Genomic DNA, 19,423 nt, shown 5'->3' with positions numbered 1-19,423 from the left:
ACCTAACTCCACCAATCATTCCCCTCACTGCCACTCAGACATCAGGACAGCTTGAATTGTACACTAGTACTGGTACTATGGCCTCGGATTACAAACGGTGCAGATCACAGATGGTATCACCGATACCATCATAGCCATCTATCACCAATACACGTTTCTCATAAGGCAATGGGCAACATGGGTTGTAAGAATGATGCAGTAAAAGATGATAATTTGTGTTGTACCATCCTTCGAGTCCCAGGAATGTTTTCCTACTTCAACAAATTAAGTGGCAGAAAGGGTTTGATGAACATAGAAGCCCAGCAAGGGAGCTAAAAATTTGACACACAGTGCCAACTACTACGGACAAAGCAAGATGGCCTGATAGCCAAACGCACACTGCAGAGTTAACTTCAAGCTATTACTGCACTGATACACAGCTTCGTATGCAGTTCAGTGCAGCTATCACATTACTTGAATACACCAGCTCAAAAACTGCAATAAAAGTGTTTATTAATAAATCAAAATGTATAGAAGACATAACAAAGCTGAAATAAAATGTGGCAGAATAGAATGGCCACAATGGCAAGCCAAGTATAACAGGCAAAAATGTGCGCCATAGGAAAATAAATAAAACTATGCACCACCTTTGCCAACCACACAAAAACAGTCACCACATTGTGATTAGACCCCAGGGGATTTGAACACTTTCAATAAAAAGTGTGTCTTGGTATTATTTTTATAGTTAGACACAAACAAAGGGAGTATGCTGGAAGCTCAGTACAGGAGCTTAGTTGCTTGCAGCAGTTGATTTTTGCTCTCCTGTTCATGTTTCATATTCATGCATTTTTGCAGCGTGAAAGAAAAGACTCCAACTCACTCCCCATGCTACTGACAAAAGCAAACTGTAATGGGCAATTTAAAAGAAAACTAATAAATAAGCTTCAAAAGTATTTGCTCTCTATTAGCCCTGAGAATGGAATCCACTGCTAAAATATCACTAAACAGTTCTTTAATCGTACCTAGTTGTGATGCCAAGCTTTAAAACATCCAGCCAGAAATACCGGAGTTGCGGAGAGCAGACACACAGGTTCGTGGAAAACTCTACAAACAACCCCACATGTGCCACTCTGGTACTATTTATCAGAAATGCCCATTAACCTGTCTCCCAGAAAATTATAAAAGAATCTAATGCCCCAACATTTTAGTTAATTTGCATTCTATTTCGGTGGTGTAATTTCACAAATGGTATGATCAAAGAGCTCTATGGTTATTGAATACAGTCCATCAAACTGGACTATGCCATCACAAAACCAGAGGGATAAAAGAGCCTCCAGCAGCTCCACAAGCAAACACAAGAAACAAGGTTGGCACAAGTGAGGTCTGTCAAGAGCCACCACAAAGCATTATCACAGGGAAGGGATACAGGCAAAAATAGACCAATACCACTCTTAAGTATCTGCTTCAACAACCTACCCCCATTAAATATATATATATATATATATACATATACATACATGTATACATATACAACTCTTATTTGCCAAAGATTACTCTTTTGAAAGAAAAAGAAAAACACCTGGTGAATATTACCAAGGTAACATAAATGTCCAGGAGATATCCCACTTAGGTCACTTATGACTAAAGGTCAAGAAGGTATGAAAGCAACTGAAGAAAGACTGCCAAAGCCTACAAAAACCAACCTCAGCACTATATTCATGTACGTGGAAATACTGGAAGAAATGTGTGCATAATAGGACAGCCTCAAATCTCGATATATGTGAATGAAACCAGTGGTTAAGAGATTTCTTCAAGCACAAAAGTGGGCAAGCAGAATTTAGTAAGAGTTTCCACACTAGTTCATGCCTACTGTGCCGGCAATGTCATTATGAAAAAATAGGTTTATAAAAGAAAGAAATCCATTAAAAGTGCCATTTAATACACAGTTTAAGGTCTTGTGGATTGTCAATTCAAATGCTGCTCCTGAAGATTCATTGAAATGCACGTGTATTCAGTACAACAAAATATGTGCACACATTTGCAACACACGAGACCAAGTACTGTATGGTGTGGTGTATCATTAAAGGAACACTAAAGGCAAATATTAAGTCAAGTTAAAGTGATAGATTAGTGCTCGAGAATCTCTAAGGCAACAATATTATGACGAACAGAGCCTCAATAACCGAGAAATTGAGGTAGCTGCAGGACATAATTAGCGACTCCCCCAGGACATTCAAGTATTTGCCCAATGATGATGAAAACACTCCTCAATTAAATCACCCTTTAAAAAAATTGTTGGGTCCCAAAAGTGTGTACTCTGCAATTGTATACGTTATATAAGTTAATTAAACTTTCAAACTCATTGCACAAATTATCCTTGTATTGTATTATAAGACGAAAGAAAATGCTGCTTGTTCGGTTCTATTTCACATTTAGAAAAAAGAACTCATTGAAATCACCCTAATAACGATGCACGCGGTCAAAAGGTTTCGTTTTCGCTCGACTCCGTACCACCCACGCTTTTGCATTTCAGTAGTTATCGCGTAGTGCCGCACTGGTTTTGCTGGCTCGCGAAACTCGCACAAACTGCAAGTAGTGGAGAATTCAACTTCCGTGTGATGTCGCGGATGCCCGAACGGTCTACGTCCCTTGAACAAAAAGCAGCTGCAGCGGCAAATCCACCGCTCTTTCTTGCCTTGGTATCACTGTTTGTCGGGTGCCGTTTTACTCACCGAAGGCAGCAAAGGGTGGTGATGGCATACACTCTAAGAAAAGTTTGCATTCTTTGGGGTGTATATCTGCCACACAACAATTATCATCATCTGCCTTGATGCGTTTCCTTTCTTGAAAACGCCGCGCTCGGTACTTTCCTGTCGGAAATACTATGCTATGCTGATAACACGCATGCCGTTCGTTACTGGAAAGTATCGGGCTTGCAGTGTTACAGAAAGAAAACGCATCAAGGCAGATGACGATTACTGTTGTGTGGCAGATATACACTCCAAACGGTGCAAACATTTTTTAGAGTGTATGCAACGTCACCACTCCCCCGGTTGGGTGGTGGGAGATTTAAATTTCGATGAATATATTCAGGCCCTTCAGATGCAATTTTCTCGTAAATTAAGTATTTTCTTGGCATGGAACAAGCATTGCGAGGTTTCTGAAATGGTACTTGAACAGTCCATGCCGACTTATTAATATTTGCCTTTAGTGTCCCTTTAAGCACTGATAAAAAGACGTACCTCCTTAAACTTGTTTCACTCTGCTTAGCAATAAGAAATCTCACAAAATGTTCAAGTCTACAGTTTTTCTAGCTTTATCATGGCCATGAGTGAAAAATTGAAAATTTTTCTAGCCACTGAAGATTGCGCTGCAGACACTGCCGTGTTATCTGTGAATAGACATCAATCCAAGTGCATAAAGTGCACAGCTTGGTATGCAAGTAGAACAAGAAACTATATAAGTACAATGGAATCTCTTGATGAAAAAGAATATTCATAGTGCCACGAAATACTTCAACTCCCACGGGAATAAGCATCACTAAAACTTGAATTAAGCATCCAATAATCACTGTCTTGAGCCAACCTCATGCGCACTATATGTGATAATTTTCCAAATTTTGTTGCTAATTTTCTGATGCCACTAGCTAAGTCTTTTTTTTTTTCCCCACTTGGTATACACTCTGGCAGTCTACCACTGGTGGAGTGACCTGCCTTAATCTTATGTTCTGAGCATGCCCTCCCCAAAACTATTTATTCCACACTACAAGAGTCAAAGCACTTGTCCAAGTGTTCTCCTCAGCTTTTTTCAACACTTAACTGCTAATGATAAAAGATCAGTGCTAAGTAAAATATAACTCTAAAATAAATTAAGCAACAAATATACAACATTTAAAAACAGTGTACCAAGCTACATGAAGTGCTACTAAGAGTGCCAGACCTCCGAACTACCACTACAGACAAACCACTTTTTACTTTCCTTGCAAGTGAGGCGATTCTAACACGTACCTACCTAGTTCAACACGTGTTCGTCACAGACTTATCATAGGACCTAATCAGAACTTCTGCACTGAGGTTGCTTAACACCAGTAGCATGGCAATGGCATAAGATTCATAACAAACTTCTCCTCCAGCAGACCTTCTGCAATCTGCAATGGGCTGCTTAAGACTTCTGTGTCGTAGCAAGAAGAGGCTTTCCGATTACTTATAGCAAAAAGGGGAGGGCTTAGAATTCCAAGAAGGCCAAGTTGCTTGAGAAACTAGTGTGAAGGTGCTAACAAAGCTCACCAAAAGTTTGGGGACAAAATAGACTCCAAGAAAGTAAAGAGCACACAACACAGATCTGCTCCAACAGAGAGAATGTGAAGACAGCAGACACTTGTGCATTTGCATTCCTCATGCTTTCGTGTGCATTTGCATTCCTCATGCTTTGGTAAACTTAGCTTGAAAGATAGGTAGTGCACAAGGAAAGCAACAATTGGCCAAAGTCAGCAGCTAATGCAGAATTGAAGAGGCACAGCAAAGCAACAAATACGACCAAACAAGGTCACACCCTAAGCAACAAGCAGTTGGAATGACATGCACAACCTTAGTATCAGCACATTTCCAAGCTACTACGTGAGTATAAGAAATACCCAACGCTTGCAGCTGCCTACCTATACAAGTCACATCTATACTTTAGAAGAGATACAGCTGGAGGTAAGAACAAGCTTGACTGGCATTCAGCAAAGACATCACTCAGAGTAAAAATGACAAGATTGTGCTATGCCAAGGTATAAGGGCCTGCCTTTCATTCAGGCAGGTAAAGGTATGTCATGATAAAAGTACAAAAGGCACGCTTCCCGAAGAGGCATGCAATAGATTGGCCCGACAGGGCTGCAGAGCAAAACAGTTACATTAAGTATATCGTGTAAAAACTACTCCTCTACCTGCAACAAAATGTCACTTGTAGCTCGGCACCAGAATGCACCAAGCACCCAATGCGAAGAGCACCTATTACTGGATGAACAGAAAAGTAAAGCCACAAGGACGCAGAGTGCACAAGCTGCTGGCACAAGGGTAATGGAAGGTCGCTGCCACAATGCACAAAACACAAGTGGGACTTGTGTATTGCCTCACCAAAACAATTGCATCAGTGACACCAACAACTACTCAGGTCAGCCTCCCAAGCTAGTACACAGTCTTTTCCTATTACATAGAACAGGTGGTGACTTGCAGGAATACTGTAGCACATTTCATAACAGACATGCACACACACCCTCACACATGCTTACTTATGCTGTGGCAGCAGACCAGCTCAGAAACATCCAGAAGAACAGTTGATTATCACAAAAGCCACCAGCGAAATGCTATTAACTCGAAATGCTGAGTGGAAGCTTAGAACAGGATGAGAGATGGTTCCAATAACATGGCTGACCTCATGACATGTTTCTGGCACACAGACAGAAACAGAAACATGATCCATGGTCCCTTGGGGACAAAAGCTTGTGCAAGCCACAAAAGTAACTCTCTCAAACCAAGCCCGCCTACATCTGGAGGACATCTTGTTCACACTTCACTGAAACCCTCGCAGGAATAGCACAGTGCCAGGCAGAGATAACATAGTAAATGTCTGAGACAGACCACAGTGTGCCATTAAGATCAAATTTTCTTGCCCTTATTGAAAAATTTGCCTCCTCCCATAATTTCAGGTAAAAGTGTAACATTTACACTGATAGAAAAGGTGAACTTGGCTGGAGTGCTGTTGTCACTGTGGCCTCGCACGTGAAGGGCGGGTCCCTTTGAGTTCAATGGCCCCAAAAGTCACACTTCAGGCCAGCAGCTTGGGCTTTTCACCGATACCACCGGCGAGTTCATAAACCTTCATGCCAACTTCGTAGGCGAGCTTGTTGGCTCCGTCCTGAAATAAAGTGCGAACCATGTAAAACTAATTAGCTTACAGTAATGTTTGCCAGCAGTACAAAGGAATAGTAAGCAAAAGTCTGAGCAATACATAATTATTTTTGAATAGGGGAACCAATAAGTAATTCCTAAAAATGGTAAAAGCAGAACATAATCAGCCATCACAATAATAGTATACTATGAGCACTGCTAGAAGGCGTCACAGGATGGCACCACCAGTGCTCAGTACTCGTGTCTACATCTTTGGTAATCAGTGAATGGTAATAAATACGCAAACAGGCTACAACCCTCTCTTGTATTAACTCCAATAGCACTACTTGAATGGCCGATCACATGCAGACTTCACATAGCACAAGTGTACTCAGTGTACTGACAGTGCACCTGTAATAGGAAAGAGGCTAAACTCACCTGAGTGCTAGCCTCTGCATAAACACGGACAATATCTTCAGTTCCAGATGGCCTAGAGAAAGGTCAGAAGAACTCAGCATTCCATAGCAAATGTCAAGGAGTGAAGGATTTCAGAAACCCAATTTCTTAGCATATGTAACACCTAATCCTTTCAGGTCTGAATTCATCTGAATGAGGGAAAAAAATATGTTCGCAGTGAAGTTTTTTGTAATATGTAGAAGCCTTCACATAGCTTGTGACATCTCAAATCCCTAAATTTGCAGTCCTTAGTCTGTGAATTAGGGTCACAAATTATTTGAAGGATGTTTCAAGTAGCCAGTCTTATGTGGCAGGCTCCAGGAATGCGGCACAGAGCCCTAATAACAGTGTGCTGCAATGTGTATATATGTATGTGTATATATACATATCCACATACAATGTGTATATATGGATGCTGTATATAACATGTAAGCCCGTTTCTTGTACATGCAATAACAATAAACTTGAACTTGTGTGGACATTTTCGAAATTTCCATGCCACAAAGTCTAGATAAGTAACCAGAATTGCTAGAAATGTGATTTTTCACATCAGTTTTCACTACGATTTGCTCTTAATCAGACATAGCTCATAAGTCACTGTGACTCCTACAGGAATCATTAAACCAGAAAGAGTTTTAAGCTTGCACATTTTGTAAAGTTCAACCCCAACTTTTAAAATGTCTTTTAGATTCACTATATCTCATCCAGTTTATTTTATAACAGAAGAAGCATAATCACATTTGAAAGGTTTAAAAGATCCTTAAAACTTTCTTAAAATTGCTTCTTAGAGACCATGAATGAATGAATGTGTGGTTTTTATTGGCACAAGGGCCAGGTATGGCCAAAGAGTGCCATGCAAGTGTTAATGATTTTGCAGTGGAGTGATGGGTTCTATGGAGTTGATGTGACGTGGCTGTAAAGGGGCCTAAAATATAGTCGCTGTAAAGTGCGTAAAATGTACGTGTAATAAAATTATGGCGATGACAAATGACGCGTACTATGAGCATTGAGGTGCATTTCAATATAATGATACTGTGGCGACGAGCGACCACGTAGACCGGTCAAGTCTCGGGCTCTCGCAGGAGAGGAAGAACCGACACTCGATCTCTTAGCGTAGCATTCTTTTTAATTAATCTCCTTCGAAACGCTAGCCCGTGCCGGAGCGTGCCAGCCACTCGTGCCTCGTGTAGACGCGAGCGTCTGCGTCATCTCTCGTGCAACGCCGATGCTGCCGCCGCTACAATATGATATTAAACATTGCATAAGTTTCTAAAATTCACTAGAGCTTCTTAGAGACCACAGGGATGATAAAGCATAAAAATGGGCTTCAACCTGTGGCTTCAATAGACGAATTAAACTTTAGAGAAATAATAAAACACACAAACCGAATGTCTTCGTGTTCTTGTTTTACTTCGCACCACAGAGACAGAGATGTACACTTCCGTTTTGTCTGCTTGTTCCCACATCGTGCAGTCGCATGTGCAGACAATCAAAGTAGGTATGTCATTTTCTACCATACTCCAGCATGTGATCATGCACTACGAACCGCTTGTGTCTGCCTCAGTATTCGCGTAGTACTGACTTATACCGCTAGCCACGTATTCTTGTGCACAGCGCGCAAAATCGTGTACTGCGCAAAACAAGACAAAGGCAACAGCTCACATGCAACGTGCAACGCCGTCAGCAGAAATGCGCTGCGCAGCAAAAAAGCAAGGGAAAAAAAATGACGGGGCCCATGACGTATGCGTCCCGCGATCCTCAGGTTCCGGTAAGGGAGAACGCAGGGAAGGAGTTTTGCTTGTGGAGGCTAGACGGGGCAAGTGGAGAGAGCACCTCTCTTGGCAGTGGCCCTTGCCACCTGAAATCCTGGGTTTGCAGTACTGAAATGTTTATATCTCAACTATTAATGAACCAATATAAAAAGTCTTGCAGCAGAACACTCCCTAGAGGGCACGTAACAACTTCTAGCGCATTAGTAATATTTACTATGCCGCCTGATGAGGGGCCCTTCAAAGGGCCCCTACCAAGCCCCATCAGAAATTTTGGTTATACACTATAAATGTAAAATGCCATCTAGGCAGTACTATACCAAACTTTTTCAAACTGGCTCATTATTAGAGGGAATGGAAGAAATTAAAATGTTGCATTGCCATGCTACCAGGAGGAGAGCTTCACTGCCAACATAGACTTTCTCTCCCTTTGCCTCGATTGACGTCTGCAAGTGACGTTTCTTCTCTGCCTTCTCCCATACTGGAGCCCCAAAAAACTATGTGACATTAACATCTAAAGCCCCACTTCGTTTTTTTGCCTTCTCTTCTTTTTTTTTTTTTTTTATGCATGGCATACTTACTGTGGCGGTTCTGAGCATTTTGCAATTGACTGAAATCATATGCCATAATCTGCTACAAGTACAAGCGAGACTTGCTTGAATCTAAGGGCACAGGGGTTGCCATTTGGATTTTAAGCTGTTTTCCCTGCATACATCAGCGCAATAACTTGTAGACGCCACTGTTAACATGTTATCTACAGGCCACATTTGTCTGTGCAATTTCAAAGTCCAAACTTGTTAGGGCCCTTTAAGGTTCTTTTGGACAGTAATAGAAAAGCTTCAAGGTATAACATGGGGAAGAAATGAAAACTAAGAAGAAAAGGAACAGTGCTTAGATTAAGATGCATTATAACCTCACCTGACAAAAGCTCTTCCACTGTGGTAGCCTTGAACTAATTGATCTATTGCAGGCTGCAAGTCACTTGGTGACAGGCACCGGCGCTCTGCATTGGTGGTTGTAATTATGTTCCGATTTGCTACCTGGATAAAGATGACCATGTCTCTGTTAATACAAAGCAAGACTTCACAGGAAACAAAGTAAAGGCACTGTGTGTTTGCACAGTAACTTACATGAATTTTCAGTTGCCTATTCGGAAGTTCAGCGTAAAAGGAGTTCCACTCAGGGGCACAAATGCCCTTGGCATGAAGAACGGTCTCCACTAGTAGCATGTCTGAGATGGCATCCCCCACCGTCTGCATAAAGAATCCCATCCTTCAGTGCTACCTTGAATGCACAGTAAAAAATTAATGCATTCAATTTATTGTTTTTGCATTTAAATAATGTGACCACGAATATGGGTAACACGAGAGGGGACTTTCGGTCTGTTAGAAAAAGAAAAACAAACATTTATTACGAATATTATGAAAGAAAACAGGAAACAATGAACAAAAAAAAAAAACTGACACTCGAAAGACTTTAGTCATCATTACTGCGAACTGCCCTCGCAAAATAATGTGAAAGGACGAGTGCCGACATCTTTGTCACTATTGGCGTAGACGCAGTCATCCTTTGTGACACCTCCTTAAGACTAGTGACAAACGGCACTTTGTAAATGCCTGTGACACAATCAAACATGGCAAAGCCTTTCCCAGATTGGCGCGGGGCGCTGTGATCCACCACGCAATTTCGAAGACCAATCACTCTGCACGCCTGCACAACAGCGTCTAACATCTTGCTCAAAGTTGCAATTAATATGCTGTAACCGCATTGATGCAGCATTAACAGCATTCTAAATCAGAAAAAGAAAGACACTGCAAAATGCAGAGTGGCTACTCCCAGCTCGCCGCTCTTGCGCGAGGTGAAGTGGCTGTGAGCAGAGAGAGCACAGCGAGCAGGTGAAAATGAAATTTTTTAAAATATGAATTACATTGATGACACAAACCCGAATACTATAATGCGAGACACGATTCTGGGGGCAAAAATTTCAAGGAAAGGGGGTGGGGGGACGAAAGAAAGAAACTCGCATTATATTCGTGCAACTATAATAAATCATGTGAACAAGAAAAATGCGACGCTATAGTTGGACGATACAGCTGTGATGAGCTACCGAGTAAAATACAGAGGAACCTCGCTGTGTACACAAAAAACTCACTGTACTGTGCCACTTATGCCCTTTCTCTCAGTATGCTACAGTTCACAGACATTAAAACCTGGAACAGACTCCCAGCGGGAGTCATTAATTCCTCAAACTTCCCCAGTGCCCTGAAACAATATTTTCTTTCCTTGTTAACCCTTTACTGCACCTTGTTGCATTTATGCAACATTCCGATGAACGGCGTTAAAAACAGAAGCAAAGTCCGTTTGGAGCTGCCTGTACACGTTGTTGAATTTCCGCAACATACTTCTAAAAAACAGTGCCTTGTGCTGTCATCTGTGCTCATCCTTCGCATCTTCTAGCGAAACAAACGTGGCAGTGGCTGCACGCGCCCACGAGCACTGATACAAGTTTTGCCAATTGTAAATGCATTTCTCCATAAGATAAAGCGCAAAGAAAATTCTTACACTAAGCTCCACATCCTCCTGACTCTGTAGATTGAAAAAAACTTTATCTCGGAATAGTTTGTTGATCGCGACAGAACGTTGCTATGTTGCGCAAATGCAATGTGTACATGGTTTACTTTCTTCGGAAAAGTGAAATGGCTCCCAAACACTATTATGGCCGAGCAATTCCTCCTGACAGTGAAGGCAGCGACCACTCCACGAGTGACGACAACCAAGGGTGCAAGTCCGTCTTGATTCAATATGTGTGCAAGATGTTTTTTGGTCGAATTTCCGTTTTTTTTTTTTCGAAAGGATGTGGTACATCCGCACGCTGCCGTGTCCCGTTGTCACGGGCAAAACCTTACCTCTGTGCTTCAATGTTCTAAATTTTGACAATAATGCAAAAGCACTGCATTGTTTCCTGGCTGCACAGGGATCTGCATGACATACTGCACGAAGTGTGGGAACCACCTGTGCTGCACAAACAAAAACAATTGCTCCTTTTTATTCCACACTACAACATAAGTGCACCAGTGATCGTCACGTGCAAATAAACATCCGAGTATAAATCACACTAAGCCCACCCTATCTTTCATCTTCAACTTCTTTATTTGCACTTTGTTGCAGATATGCAACATACCCTTTTTCTGCAAATCCCAACCACATAAATTCACTAAAGTTGGTTTCCATGGGAGTGCAGCTACTTTTGTGCTTCCCTACAACTCCATGAATAATATTTTGAGCAAACAAAAAATTGTGCAGTAAAGGGTTAAAGACAGAGTAAATCATCAATTTCGTGATAGATCTGTACAAAGCAAGAATAATTATATTTTTTAGACTATTTTCTGCTTATTCTATGTAATTAGTAGGATGTGATTGCGTTTTGTTACGCGTTGAAATTCATTTTGCTCTCGTTTTTCTCATGTACGTATTGAATTTCATAAAGTGTATGCTTTACCAGCCAGTTCAGTACTAATTGATATTGTTTGCAATTTTTTGTGGGAGACGTAAAAGAAATCGACATCACAGAACACTTTCTTACATTGCGATATGTATTCTCCTGTATTTGAACTGTGCCCCTTACACTGTTCTTTGGTACTCTGATGTATTCACTTCCTTTTAGTTGACCTGTGAATTAACAATCAACACCTTTGTGTATACAATCACTTTTACTCTTTCTTTATTCCTGCTATGCTAGGATTTCCTTTATATTTTTTTTATCAGACCTTCAACTAGCCTTCGGCTACAGGTCCGACAAGTGATTGTTACTTGTGTATAATAATCTGGAAAAATATAAATGTCAAAGACTTAAGTCATGGTGGATGTGATGTGGCTGACCTGACAGCTTTTCACAAGCCCACTTGTTCCCACAGCACTCCGGCTCTCCCAGTAGCTATACTATACTTAGCGGTGGCAGTGGCATTTCTATGATGCTTATGCACAAAATAAAATGCTTTTTGGATGCCAGTTAGTGTGCAACATGCTGCTGCATAAAGCATGTGTGGCTTGCATCATGTGCACACAACAGTCTGTGTGATGCAGATGATGGCTTGTGTTTACATGATGCTGCATATCACACTTCAGTGCAAATGATACACACCAATACATGCTTAAGAGGAAACTTGAGCTCTGGCCCAACTCCGACGCGGCCTATTCAAATACATGTAAAACGCAAAAACGTTTTTCTGAGATAACCCCTGGACCGATTTTAATGAAATTTCTTGCATTTGAGAGAGAAAGTTGAATTCTAGTGACTGTTGGAAGCGGAATTTCAATTTAGGGCCTGCATTTTGTTTGAAATATTTTCAAATATTTGAAAGTTTGAAAAAAATAGAAGCATGAAGTTTACAAATTCATATCTCTGCATCAAGAACAGATATCGCGGTTCTGTAAACGGCATCCATTAGATCATTCAAAGCGGACAAATTCGATATGTCAGTTTACATCTTACGTGAATTTGTTACGTTGGTCACAAGGGTTCTGCGAAAGCTGTATTTCCATATTACTAAATTTTTTCATGTTCATGTGTAACATATCAATTTTGTCCGCTTTAGATGTACTATTAGATGAAATACACAGTATTGTATTATCCTTTTTCGTTGTTTAGTTAGTGTTGTAAACTTGATAGTTTCGTTTCTTGAAGATTTTCAATTTTTGCCGATTTTTAATTAAAAAATCTACGACCTAACTCAAAAATTTGAGACCAACAGTCACTAGATTTTAAGTTTTTCTTTTAAATGCAACAAACCTTGTCAAATTTGGTGCAGTGGTTGCCGAGAAAAACAAATTCTCCTTTTACATGTATTTAGATAGGAGCAGTCGAGCTTAAGCTTCCTCTTAAGACAGTTCGGTGGGTCTACGATGTTGCACACACTGCTGCTAATGAAACCATCAGTTTGCAGCTACTCGATGCTATATATTCTTGAACATGCAGCGTGCATGATTACAGGACATTATATAAGATGAGCACAGAATTCAGCTCGCACTACATAAACATCTCTCTCATGTACCAAATAAACAATATTTTGAACTATTTTTCTTTTCCCCCAAGTCCTACATATATGAACTTGACTATTACAGTATAAGGGATTTCTAAGACTTGCACAAATTAGTAAATTCAAAGAAATGCAGCACTGTATACACAGTAGCACCAGCTGCTCTGAAGCATTTGAAGCCATGGCAAATCCCAATACATACTATATGTTTACAAATAAAAGTGAGTATTTCTCTGGGTATTTATCTTTTTAAGAGGCATAAAAAGAGTTGCTTCCCTGTGAGAACTACTGCTCCTTAATTAATGATAATCAAAATAGATCACTCAATAAGCACTTGTGTTCAGCAGCTCATGCAGGCACAATGAAAGAAAACCTACCTGGTTTATGAGGTCCATCGTGTGCAGAAGCTTCTTGGCAGCCTGTTGCCTCTCAGCATATTGGCTGAAAGAAAAATAAGAAAAATCCCACATGACCATGAAGCATGGCAACAATGCAAGAAATCCAACATACTTGCTATCATTGGCCAATTCTTGGATGGCCTGCTGTGCCTTCTCGCTAAAGAGTACCTGTTTTTGCAGAAAAACGATGAACAGCATCACAACAAACAATTGGAAGAAAAAGCAAATAAAAGAAAAGCACAGCCTTACAGTGCCATGACCATTGGCTTCAAAGTAGATTCCAATATCTGCCTTCTGGGCCTCCCGGTGCAAATGCTTAATTCCTGTGGGTACACACTTCACAGGTAACTTCTGCAAAAGACAGTAAGAGCTGTCTAGCCGAAAAAGATTGTGAAAAAAAAATTGCAGATAGGTATTACACATTTGCATCACTTTAAGTCAATGGCATGTACGCTCATCAACAAATGAAGCCTGAATGTGAAAGAACAAGGCAGAACATCTCTTAAGAGCAAAAGTTTAAGAGTGTCACATTGATATGTAGCCATTTGCCAAGGTGGTGCTGGTCCAAACTAAGTGTGCCGCCAGTTCGAACCCATTGATAAGTTCTAGCTTGTTTCGAGAAGAGGGCTTCCAGGGAGCTTTCCAAAAAGGAAAAGGCACTAGGAAAAGTACATTGCTGTGGAAAAGCTTGAAGGAGAAAATGGTCAAACTTTGGTACAGCAGCTACCTTAAAACCTTGCCCGGTCTCAGAGTTTTATTATCATACCTGAGATAACAGCTGACTCTAGCTTCAGTTGAGCCACATGATGGCTTTTTAAAGGCAAACAAGTAAACTCTTTACAACGAAAAATACTTCCATATTAGTGGAAACACTTTGGAATAAACCTTGTACAGTTCAACCTCGTTAGCACGAAGTCGCATTGGACAAGAGAATACCTCTGTTATATCCTATATTTATTATAAACATAGAAGCAGATATCAGCAAAAATATATCCCGATCAGATCTATGCGAAAGAAACGCAAGTGGGATGCCTCCAACGGGCCAGCAATGGGTCTCCTGAGAATTTTGACGACTCATCAGCACTTGAACCTTGGCACAGGAACAACACTAAAATACATACACATGCTCTTGCACTGCAGCGAATATGCAAGTGCGCGATCGGTGTTATCGTGCGGGATCGGCAAGTTGGTTTGCCAGCTACTATCCAACCAAGTCAAGCCACTGGCCGAAATGCCAATGCCGTCAACAGACTTTTCGGACACAGAGGGGGCTGTCCACGGATCCGTACTCCATAAATCTGTACAAAGCGGGCTGCGCATGGATCCGTACTCTGCTACTACGGCCATCAGTCTAGCCCGTGCATCTGATTAGGCCGCGCTGCTTAAGCAACTAGGCCTAATGACACACAAGCCCAATTGTGGCTGCTTCGTCTAGTGTCAGCCACCAAAGTTGTCATAACTCTGGCGGCAACTTTGGTCATGGATGCCACGTTTTCAGCACTGCATGTGCAATCCACCTTTTTCATTTTCCTGTGCCCTCTGCTGCACGCCGCTGAAAACGTTTTGGAAGGGTGCCAGGGCTTTCGCCAGTTGACATGTCTACCTGCACCCATGTTGAGTGCACATCGGTCGTCCGTTTCGTGAATAGCGCATAATTATTAATGGCTTCTCTGGGGCAGCATGTCGGTCGTTTCCCAGAAGCCATGTAGCACTCACTGACTTCCGGGTAAACAGGCCTGAGTGCACTGTTGTGCTAACAGCGAGGCCAATAAAGGCACGCTGAGTTCCATTTGCCGACGTGGCTGCCTTTTTGTTGTCGCTGATTTCTGCACTTGCACCTCACTTTTTGTATTCTTTCTTGACATTCTTTAGACATTTTGCATATTCAAGAAATCTTCAAGCGCAGCCTTCCGTGTCAAATTTACCAAAGCGGTGCACTTGTTTACATCGACATTTACAGCCACAGATCATTGTTAGCGTCAAATACTCGGGAAAAGGTGCATCGCAGATATGAAATAATGTCAAAGCATAGCTAAACATACATAGCACATATAATTGCGCATATGAGCAGTGTTGTTCCACCCTGAGACAAGTCAATATGAATGGCCGAGCCGCCTAAACAACAGCAACTGTGATCCAGATACATGTCATGGGCTGTTAATTTATGACTGAGCCTCGCTTTTCCTTAACTTCATCATTCTTAGAGTTTATGTATGCCATATAGCGTTATTAGAGAAAACTATGCTTCCACAAGCACTAATTTATAGGCCATGTTGTTCTCTCACAAAAACGCGGATGCCATTGCTGACACCGTTAGTAATTGAGCCAGGTGGTTGTTTATGCTGCTGTACTGAATGCACCGTCTCGTTTCCCATTTGATGAAGAGGTAAACAGTGCATCTGTTGAATTAGGAAATGTCTCAACATAACAACACGTACAGACCTACCCATCTACGTAGGAAAAGTGACCAGCAGCCTGCGGGAACGGTGACATGCAGATGTTGGCACAGCAGCGTGTTGCCGCTTGCCGTTTAGTGTGTACGCACCATGCAAATTGAAGACAAGTTGATTTCAAACCGCTAAGGTCAGAACTGAACTATAAAAGCAGTTTCTGTCATCCTAACTGCTTACTTTTCAGTCGCGGTCCACCGGCAGTGGGTGCACGAACTTGACAGCGCCAGGCCTAGCCTTCGCTGAACATGACCAGCATTGGTTCAAACTTCATGTGCACAGCTTGAGAGAGTTGAAGCTTGTGCATTTCAATTTTGTAGACATGTAATGGCTTATTTCAAACACAATTAATTATATAGATAAGCGAAGGCGCTGTGGCTATCGCATTGTCGGTTTGACGGCCAATTGCGCCGAGTTCGATTGAACGATGGTGAGCATGCAGATTTTATTGGTGCCGTTGACAAGAAATTCCGTCACACTACGACAACTTGCACTCATCAGTTGCGTCGTCATCGGCCTGGTATGATAAAATGGCCTTAGCTACATAATACGCTGAACTGTCAGCAAACCATTGGCATTAGTGTCTTTTCAGTCTCATATCAACCAAGTGTTAAAGGGCCCCTGAAACTGTTCGGACCAATTTTGTAGATGCGTAGGGTACAGCTAAAGTTAATCATTTGCACCACAAGTTGTGTGAAACGTCTCACATTAAGAGAGCTACGGATCATTACAAGTTACCCTCCTCCATAGTCATGCATTTTTTCCTCAACTCGCTTGCCAAGTGATTGGGGTTAAGGTCCGCCTTCAATGACTCTGCATCTTGATGGCACGTTGTGTCGTCGACTTCTGGTTCTCTAGGAGCGAGCGCTTGAAGCCTCTCCAAACTCTCCGCCAGCTGCCTGGCAGTCGACCCCAAGCGAGAGCTATCGAAGCAGCGTGCGTCGCGAGCATTCTGTCGCAGCACCGAACGTGTCTGGTATTCCAGTAACCACAAGCTAGCTGGGTGTTTCGACGAAAAAGTGGAGGCATAAACTCAAGCTGATGAAGCAACTTTAGCGTGGACGTACGTGAGCTGCCTGATCGGTCTCCACGGTCCAGTCACCCGTTGGCACAGAGCTTAACCGGCGAAACAAAGCGCTAATATTGCTCTAACCAAATGTAAAACATTTTAAACATTTACAAAAACAATGTGTTAACGATTACACTCCTGTGAAAAATTTACATCAGCAGCAATGAATACATTTTGTTACTGCTACTGTGTGTAGTTGAGCTCTGTGCCACCAGGAGGCTGCACCGTACAGACCATTCACATATGCACTTCTGCTCATCCAGTGAAACGACACGCAAGGACACGGCCAGGCCATGTCCCCTTGCGCCTGCGTTTACCCTTATATCGGACTCGTGAAACGTTATTGCATTAGTAATCTTCCAGTTAAAGGGACGGCTGCAAATGCACAAATTCTGGCGCCGATGGGATAGCGGCAGTCCGATGCGCTGCAGGCAGTCCGCTCGTCTGCTGCCTTGCAGAGGGACATGATGTTGCAGCTTGACATATTGCCAGTTTCTACGTTTGCAGTCCACAATGCAACAAAGTCGAATCATAGTGCTCACGAAAAGACTGAGACCAACTCTGACCGCGGAGCTCTCGTCAAAATGGAGCACATTTTAACACAAGCAGACGACACTTACTGTGTGCCGGAAGTGCTTAAGTGTAGGGAGAAATTGTTCTTGTGCATTCTCTTTCTGTTACCTTTTCTTTATAGAAACAAATTAACTAACATTCCAACTATTATCAACATAATTTGTTCACCATAAAGGTGGAGAAATTATAGAAGATGCGCCCTGGGCAGCCAATCGGATAGCTCACCCACATGACGTCAATTGTGTGATTTATGTCATATGGGTAGGGGCGGCTAAAAATTCTGCCAAGCAGTGTGCTGCGATCGGCAGCCATCTACATTTTCAAAACCTTGTAATAAATTACACGCTTTACACGGAGCACTTAGATGCGTCAATTAATGATCAGAAGGACCTACTCTAACGAATCAGTACATTTGTACAAAATCGTCAAAATCGTTTCAGGGTCCCTTTAATTACTGTACCTTAAACAAGTACGTGAGGTCAGGCATGCGCTGCCACCACCAGCAAGTGTGGGCCAACGCTACAAGAAGACTTCATCAGCAACATGATGTATTTAAGCGTCACCCAAGCGTAACGCAGGGGTTTTTTGTTACATTTGCTAGCCATCAATGAAAGGCAGCAACTACGTGGCTCAAGATGTAGCCCGGACGAAGCCCTGGCCGCTTTTTGTTTTAAAGTGGAGTTCCAGTCTTACACTACACATGTTTCGGCACTGCACCGATATCGAGCTACCAGTGAAATTTCAACACCGTACATGGCACAAGTGTTTGCAGCAGCACGCGTCAGAGCACTTTTCTTTTGTGTGTGTGTTTGGGGGGGGGGGGGGGGGGTACTTTCCGCAGAGATCGGGCCGTGCTGCCATGCGCACAACCCTCCAAAACATTTCTCGATTAATCCACTAGGGTAAGGCGCATGTGCCATTGCGCCGTGAGAAAGGCGGATTCATGCCTGAAACACCATCCGCCATCAGAAATTTCGGTTATTACCGTTATACACCGATGCTAGGGGTAAGGGGCTGTGACGAAGGAATCGTGGAGGTAGAAAAATCGGGCGTATGAAAAATACCTTGACGAGTGTATTTGACATATTTCCTACAAGAATATCTATTGTGAGGCACATGCAAACAAAAAGTTGCTTCGTTATAATGAATACCCGTGTCGGTTACCTCATTCGCGATTTCACTATAGCAGTAGAATATTTCATTGAAATAAAGCATGACCAACTAGATTTTATGTTTTACTTCATTATATCGAGGTTCAACTGCATAACCTTCTTGAGTGACTAAGTGACCAAGGGCCATATACACATAGGCAGGGGGGCAGAAACACTGGGATTCCTGTGCGTTTATATACCAGCTGTGGATTGGACATGACAGACCAAATCCCTGATTCAGCATGCAGATGGAGCGTGAAATGATAATTAATGGAAACAAATCACTGTGTGAGCAGCCAGACTAAGGATGCCTTAAGTGCACTATGATTCGGTGCCGATGAGCCACTTGAGTCTACGGAAGGAACAGTTGGTTCAGTGTGTCATGCGAATCTACCTTTATTTGAAAATTCAGGAGCAGGAAAGCTGGCACCGTGTAGCATGAATCAGTGCAGTGTTTCAGGGACCAGCTCACTCTCTTTTGCCAGTGCAGCGACTCCAGTAGTGCCTGATAAAGTGCTACCATGGGGAAACTACATGTTTTATCCCCAGACTCGGTGGAAAGCCCTAAGCATATGCAATCCAAAATGCAAACTGAGTGATATGCCAAATATATAGAGGATGGAAGTGTGATGCGAAACACTAAACATGCAGCTGCACTAAGGATGCTATGGT

At 42.2% G+C, this 19,423-nt stretch overlaps 1 protein-coding gene across 1 annotated transcript in view; it reads right to left on the bottom strand.

Annotated features, from left to right (window-relative positions):
• Positions 1 to 470: 470 nt before the first annotated feature.
• The window catches only part of nst (phosphoglucomutase 3-like protein nst), a 50,062-nt gene continuing 31,109 nt past the window's right edge, over positions 471 to 19,423 (bottom strand). The window contains exons 10-16 of the mRNA XM_075676552.1: positions 13,758 to 13,859; positions 13,621 to 13,676; positions 13,488 to 13,551; positions 9,205 to 9,327; positions 8,993 to 9,114; positions 6,288 to 6,339; positions 471 to 5,877 (exon numbers count right to left, since the gene is read on the bottom strand). Of these exons, the coding sequence (XP_075532667.1) occupies positions 5,788 to 5,877; positions 6,288 to 6,339; positions 8,993 to 9,114; positions 9,205 to 9,327; positions 13,488 to 13,551; positions 13,621 to 13,676; positions 13,758 to 13,859 (609 nt within the window). The 3' untranslated portion in view covers positions 471 to 5,787. The remainder of the gene's footprint in view (positions 5,878 to 6,287; positions 6,340 to 8,992; positions 9,115 to 9,204; positions 9,328 to 13,487; positions 13,552 to 13,620; positions 13,677 to 13,757; positions 13,860 to 19,423) is intronic.

Source organism: Dermacentor variabilis, unplaced genomic scaffold (assembly GCF_050947875.1).
Source record: "Dermacentor variabilis isolate Ectoservices unplaced genomic scaffold, ASM5094787v1 scaffold_12, whole genome shotgun sequence".
NCBI lineage: Eukaryota > Metazoa > Arthropoda > Arachnida > Ixodida > Ixodidae > Dermacentor > Dermacentor variabilis.
The sequence above is the reverse complement of the archived record's forward strand: the minus strand, read 5'-3'. Positions and strand labels throughout refer to the sequence as shown.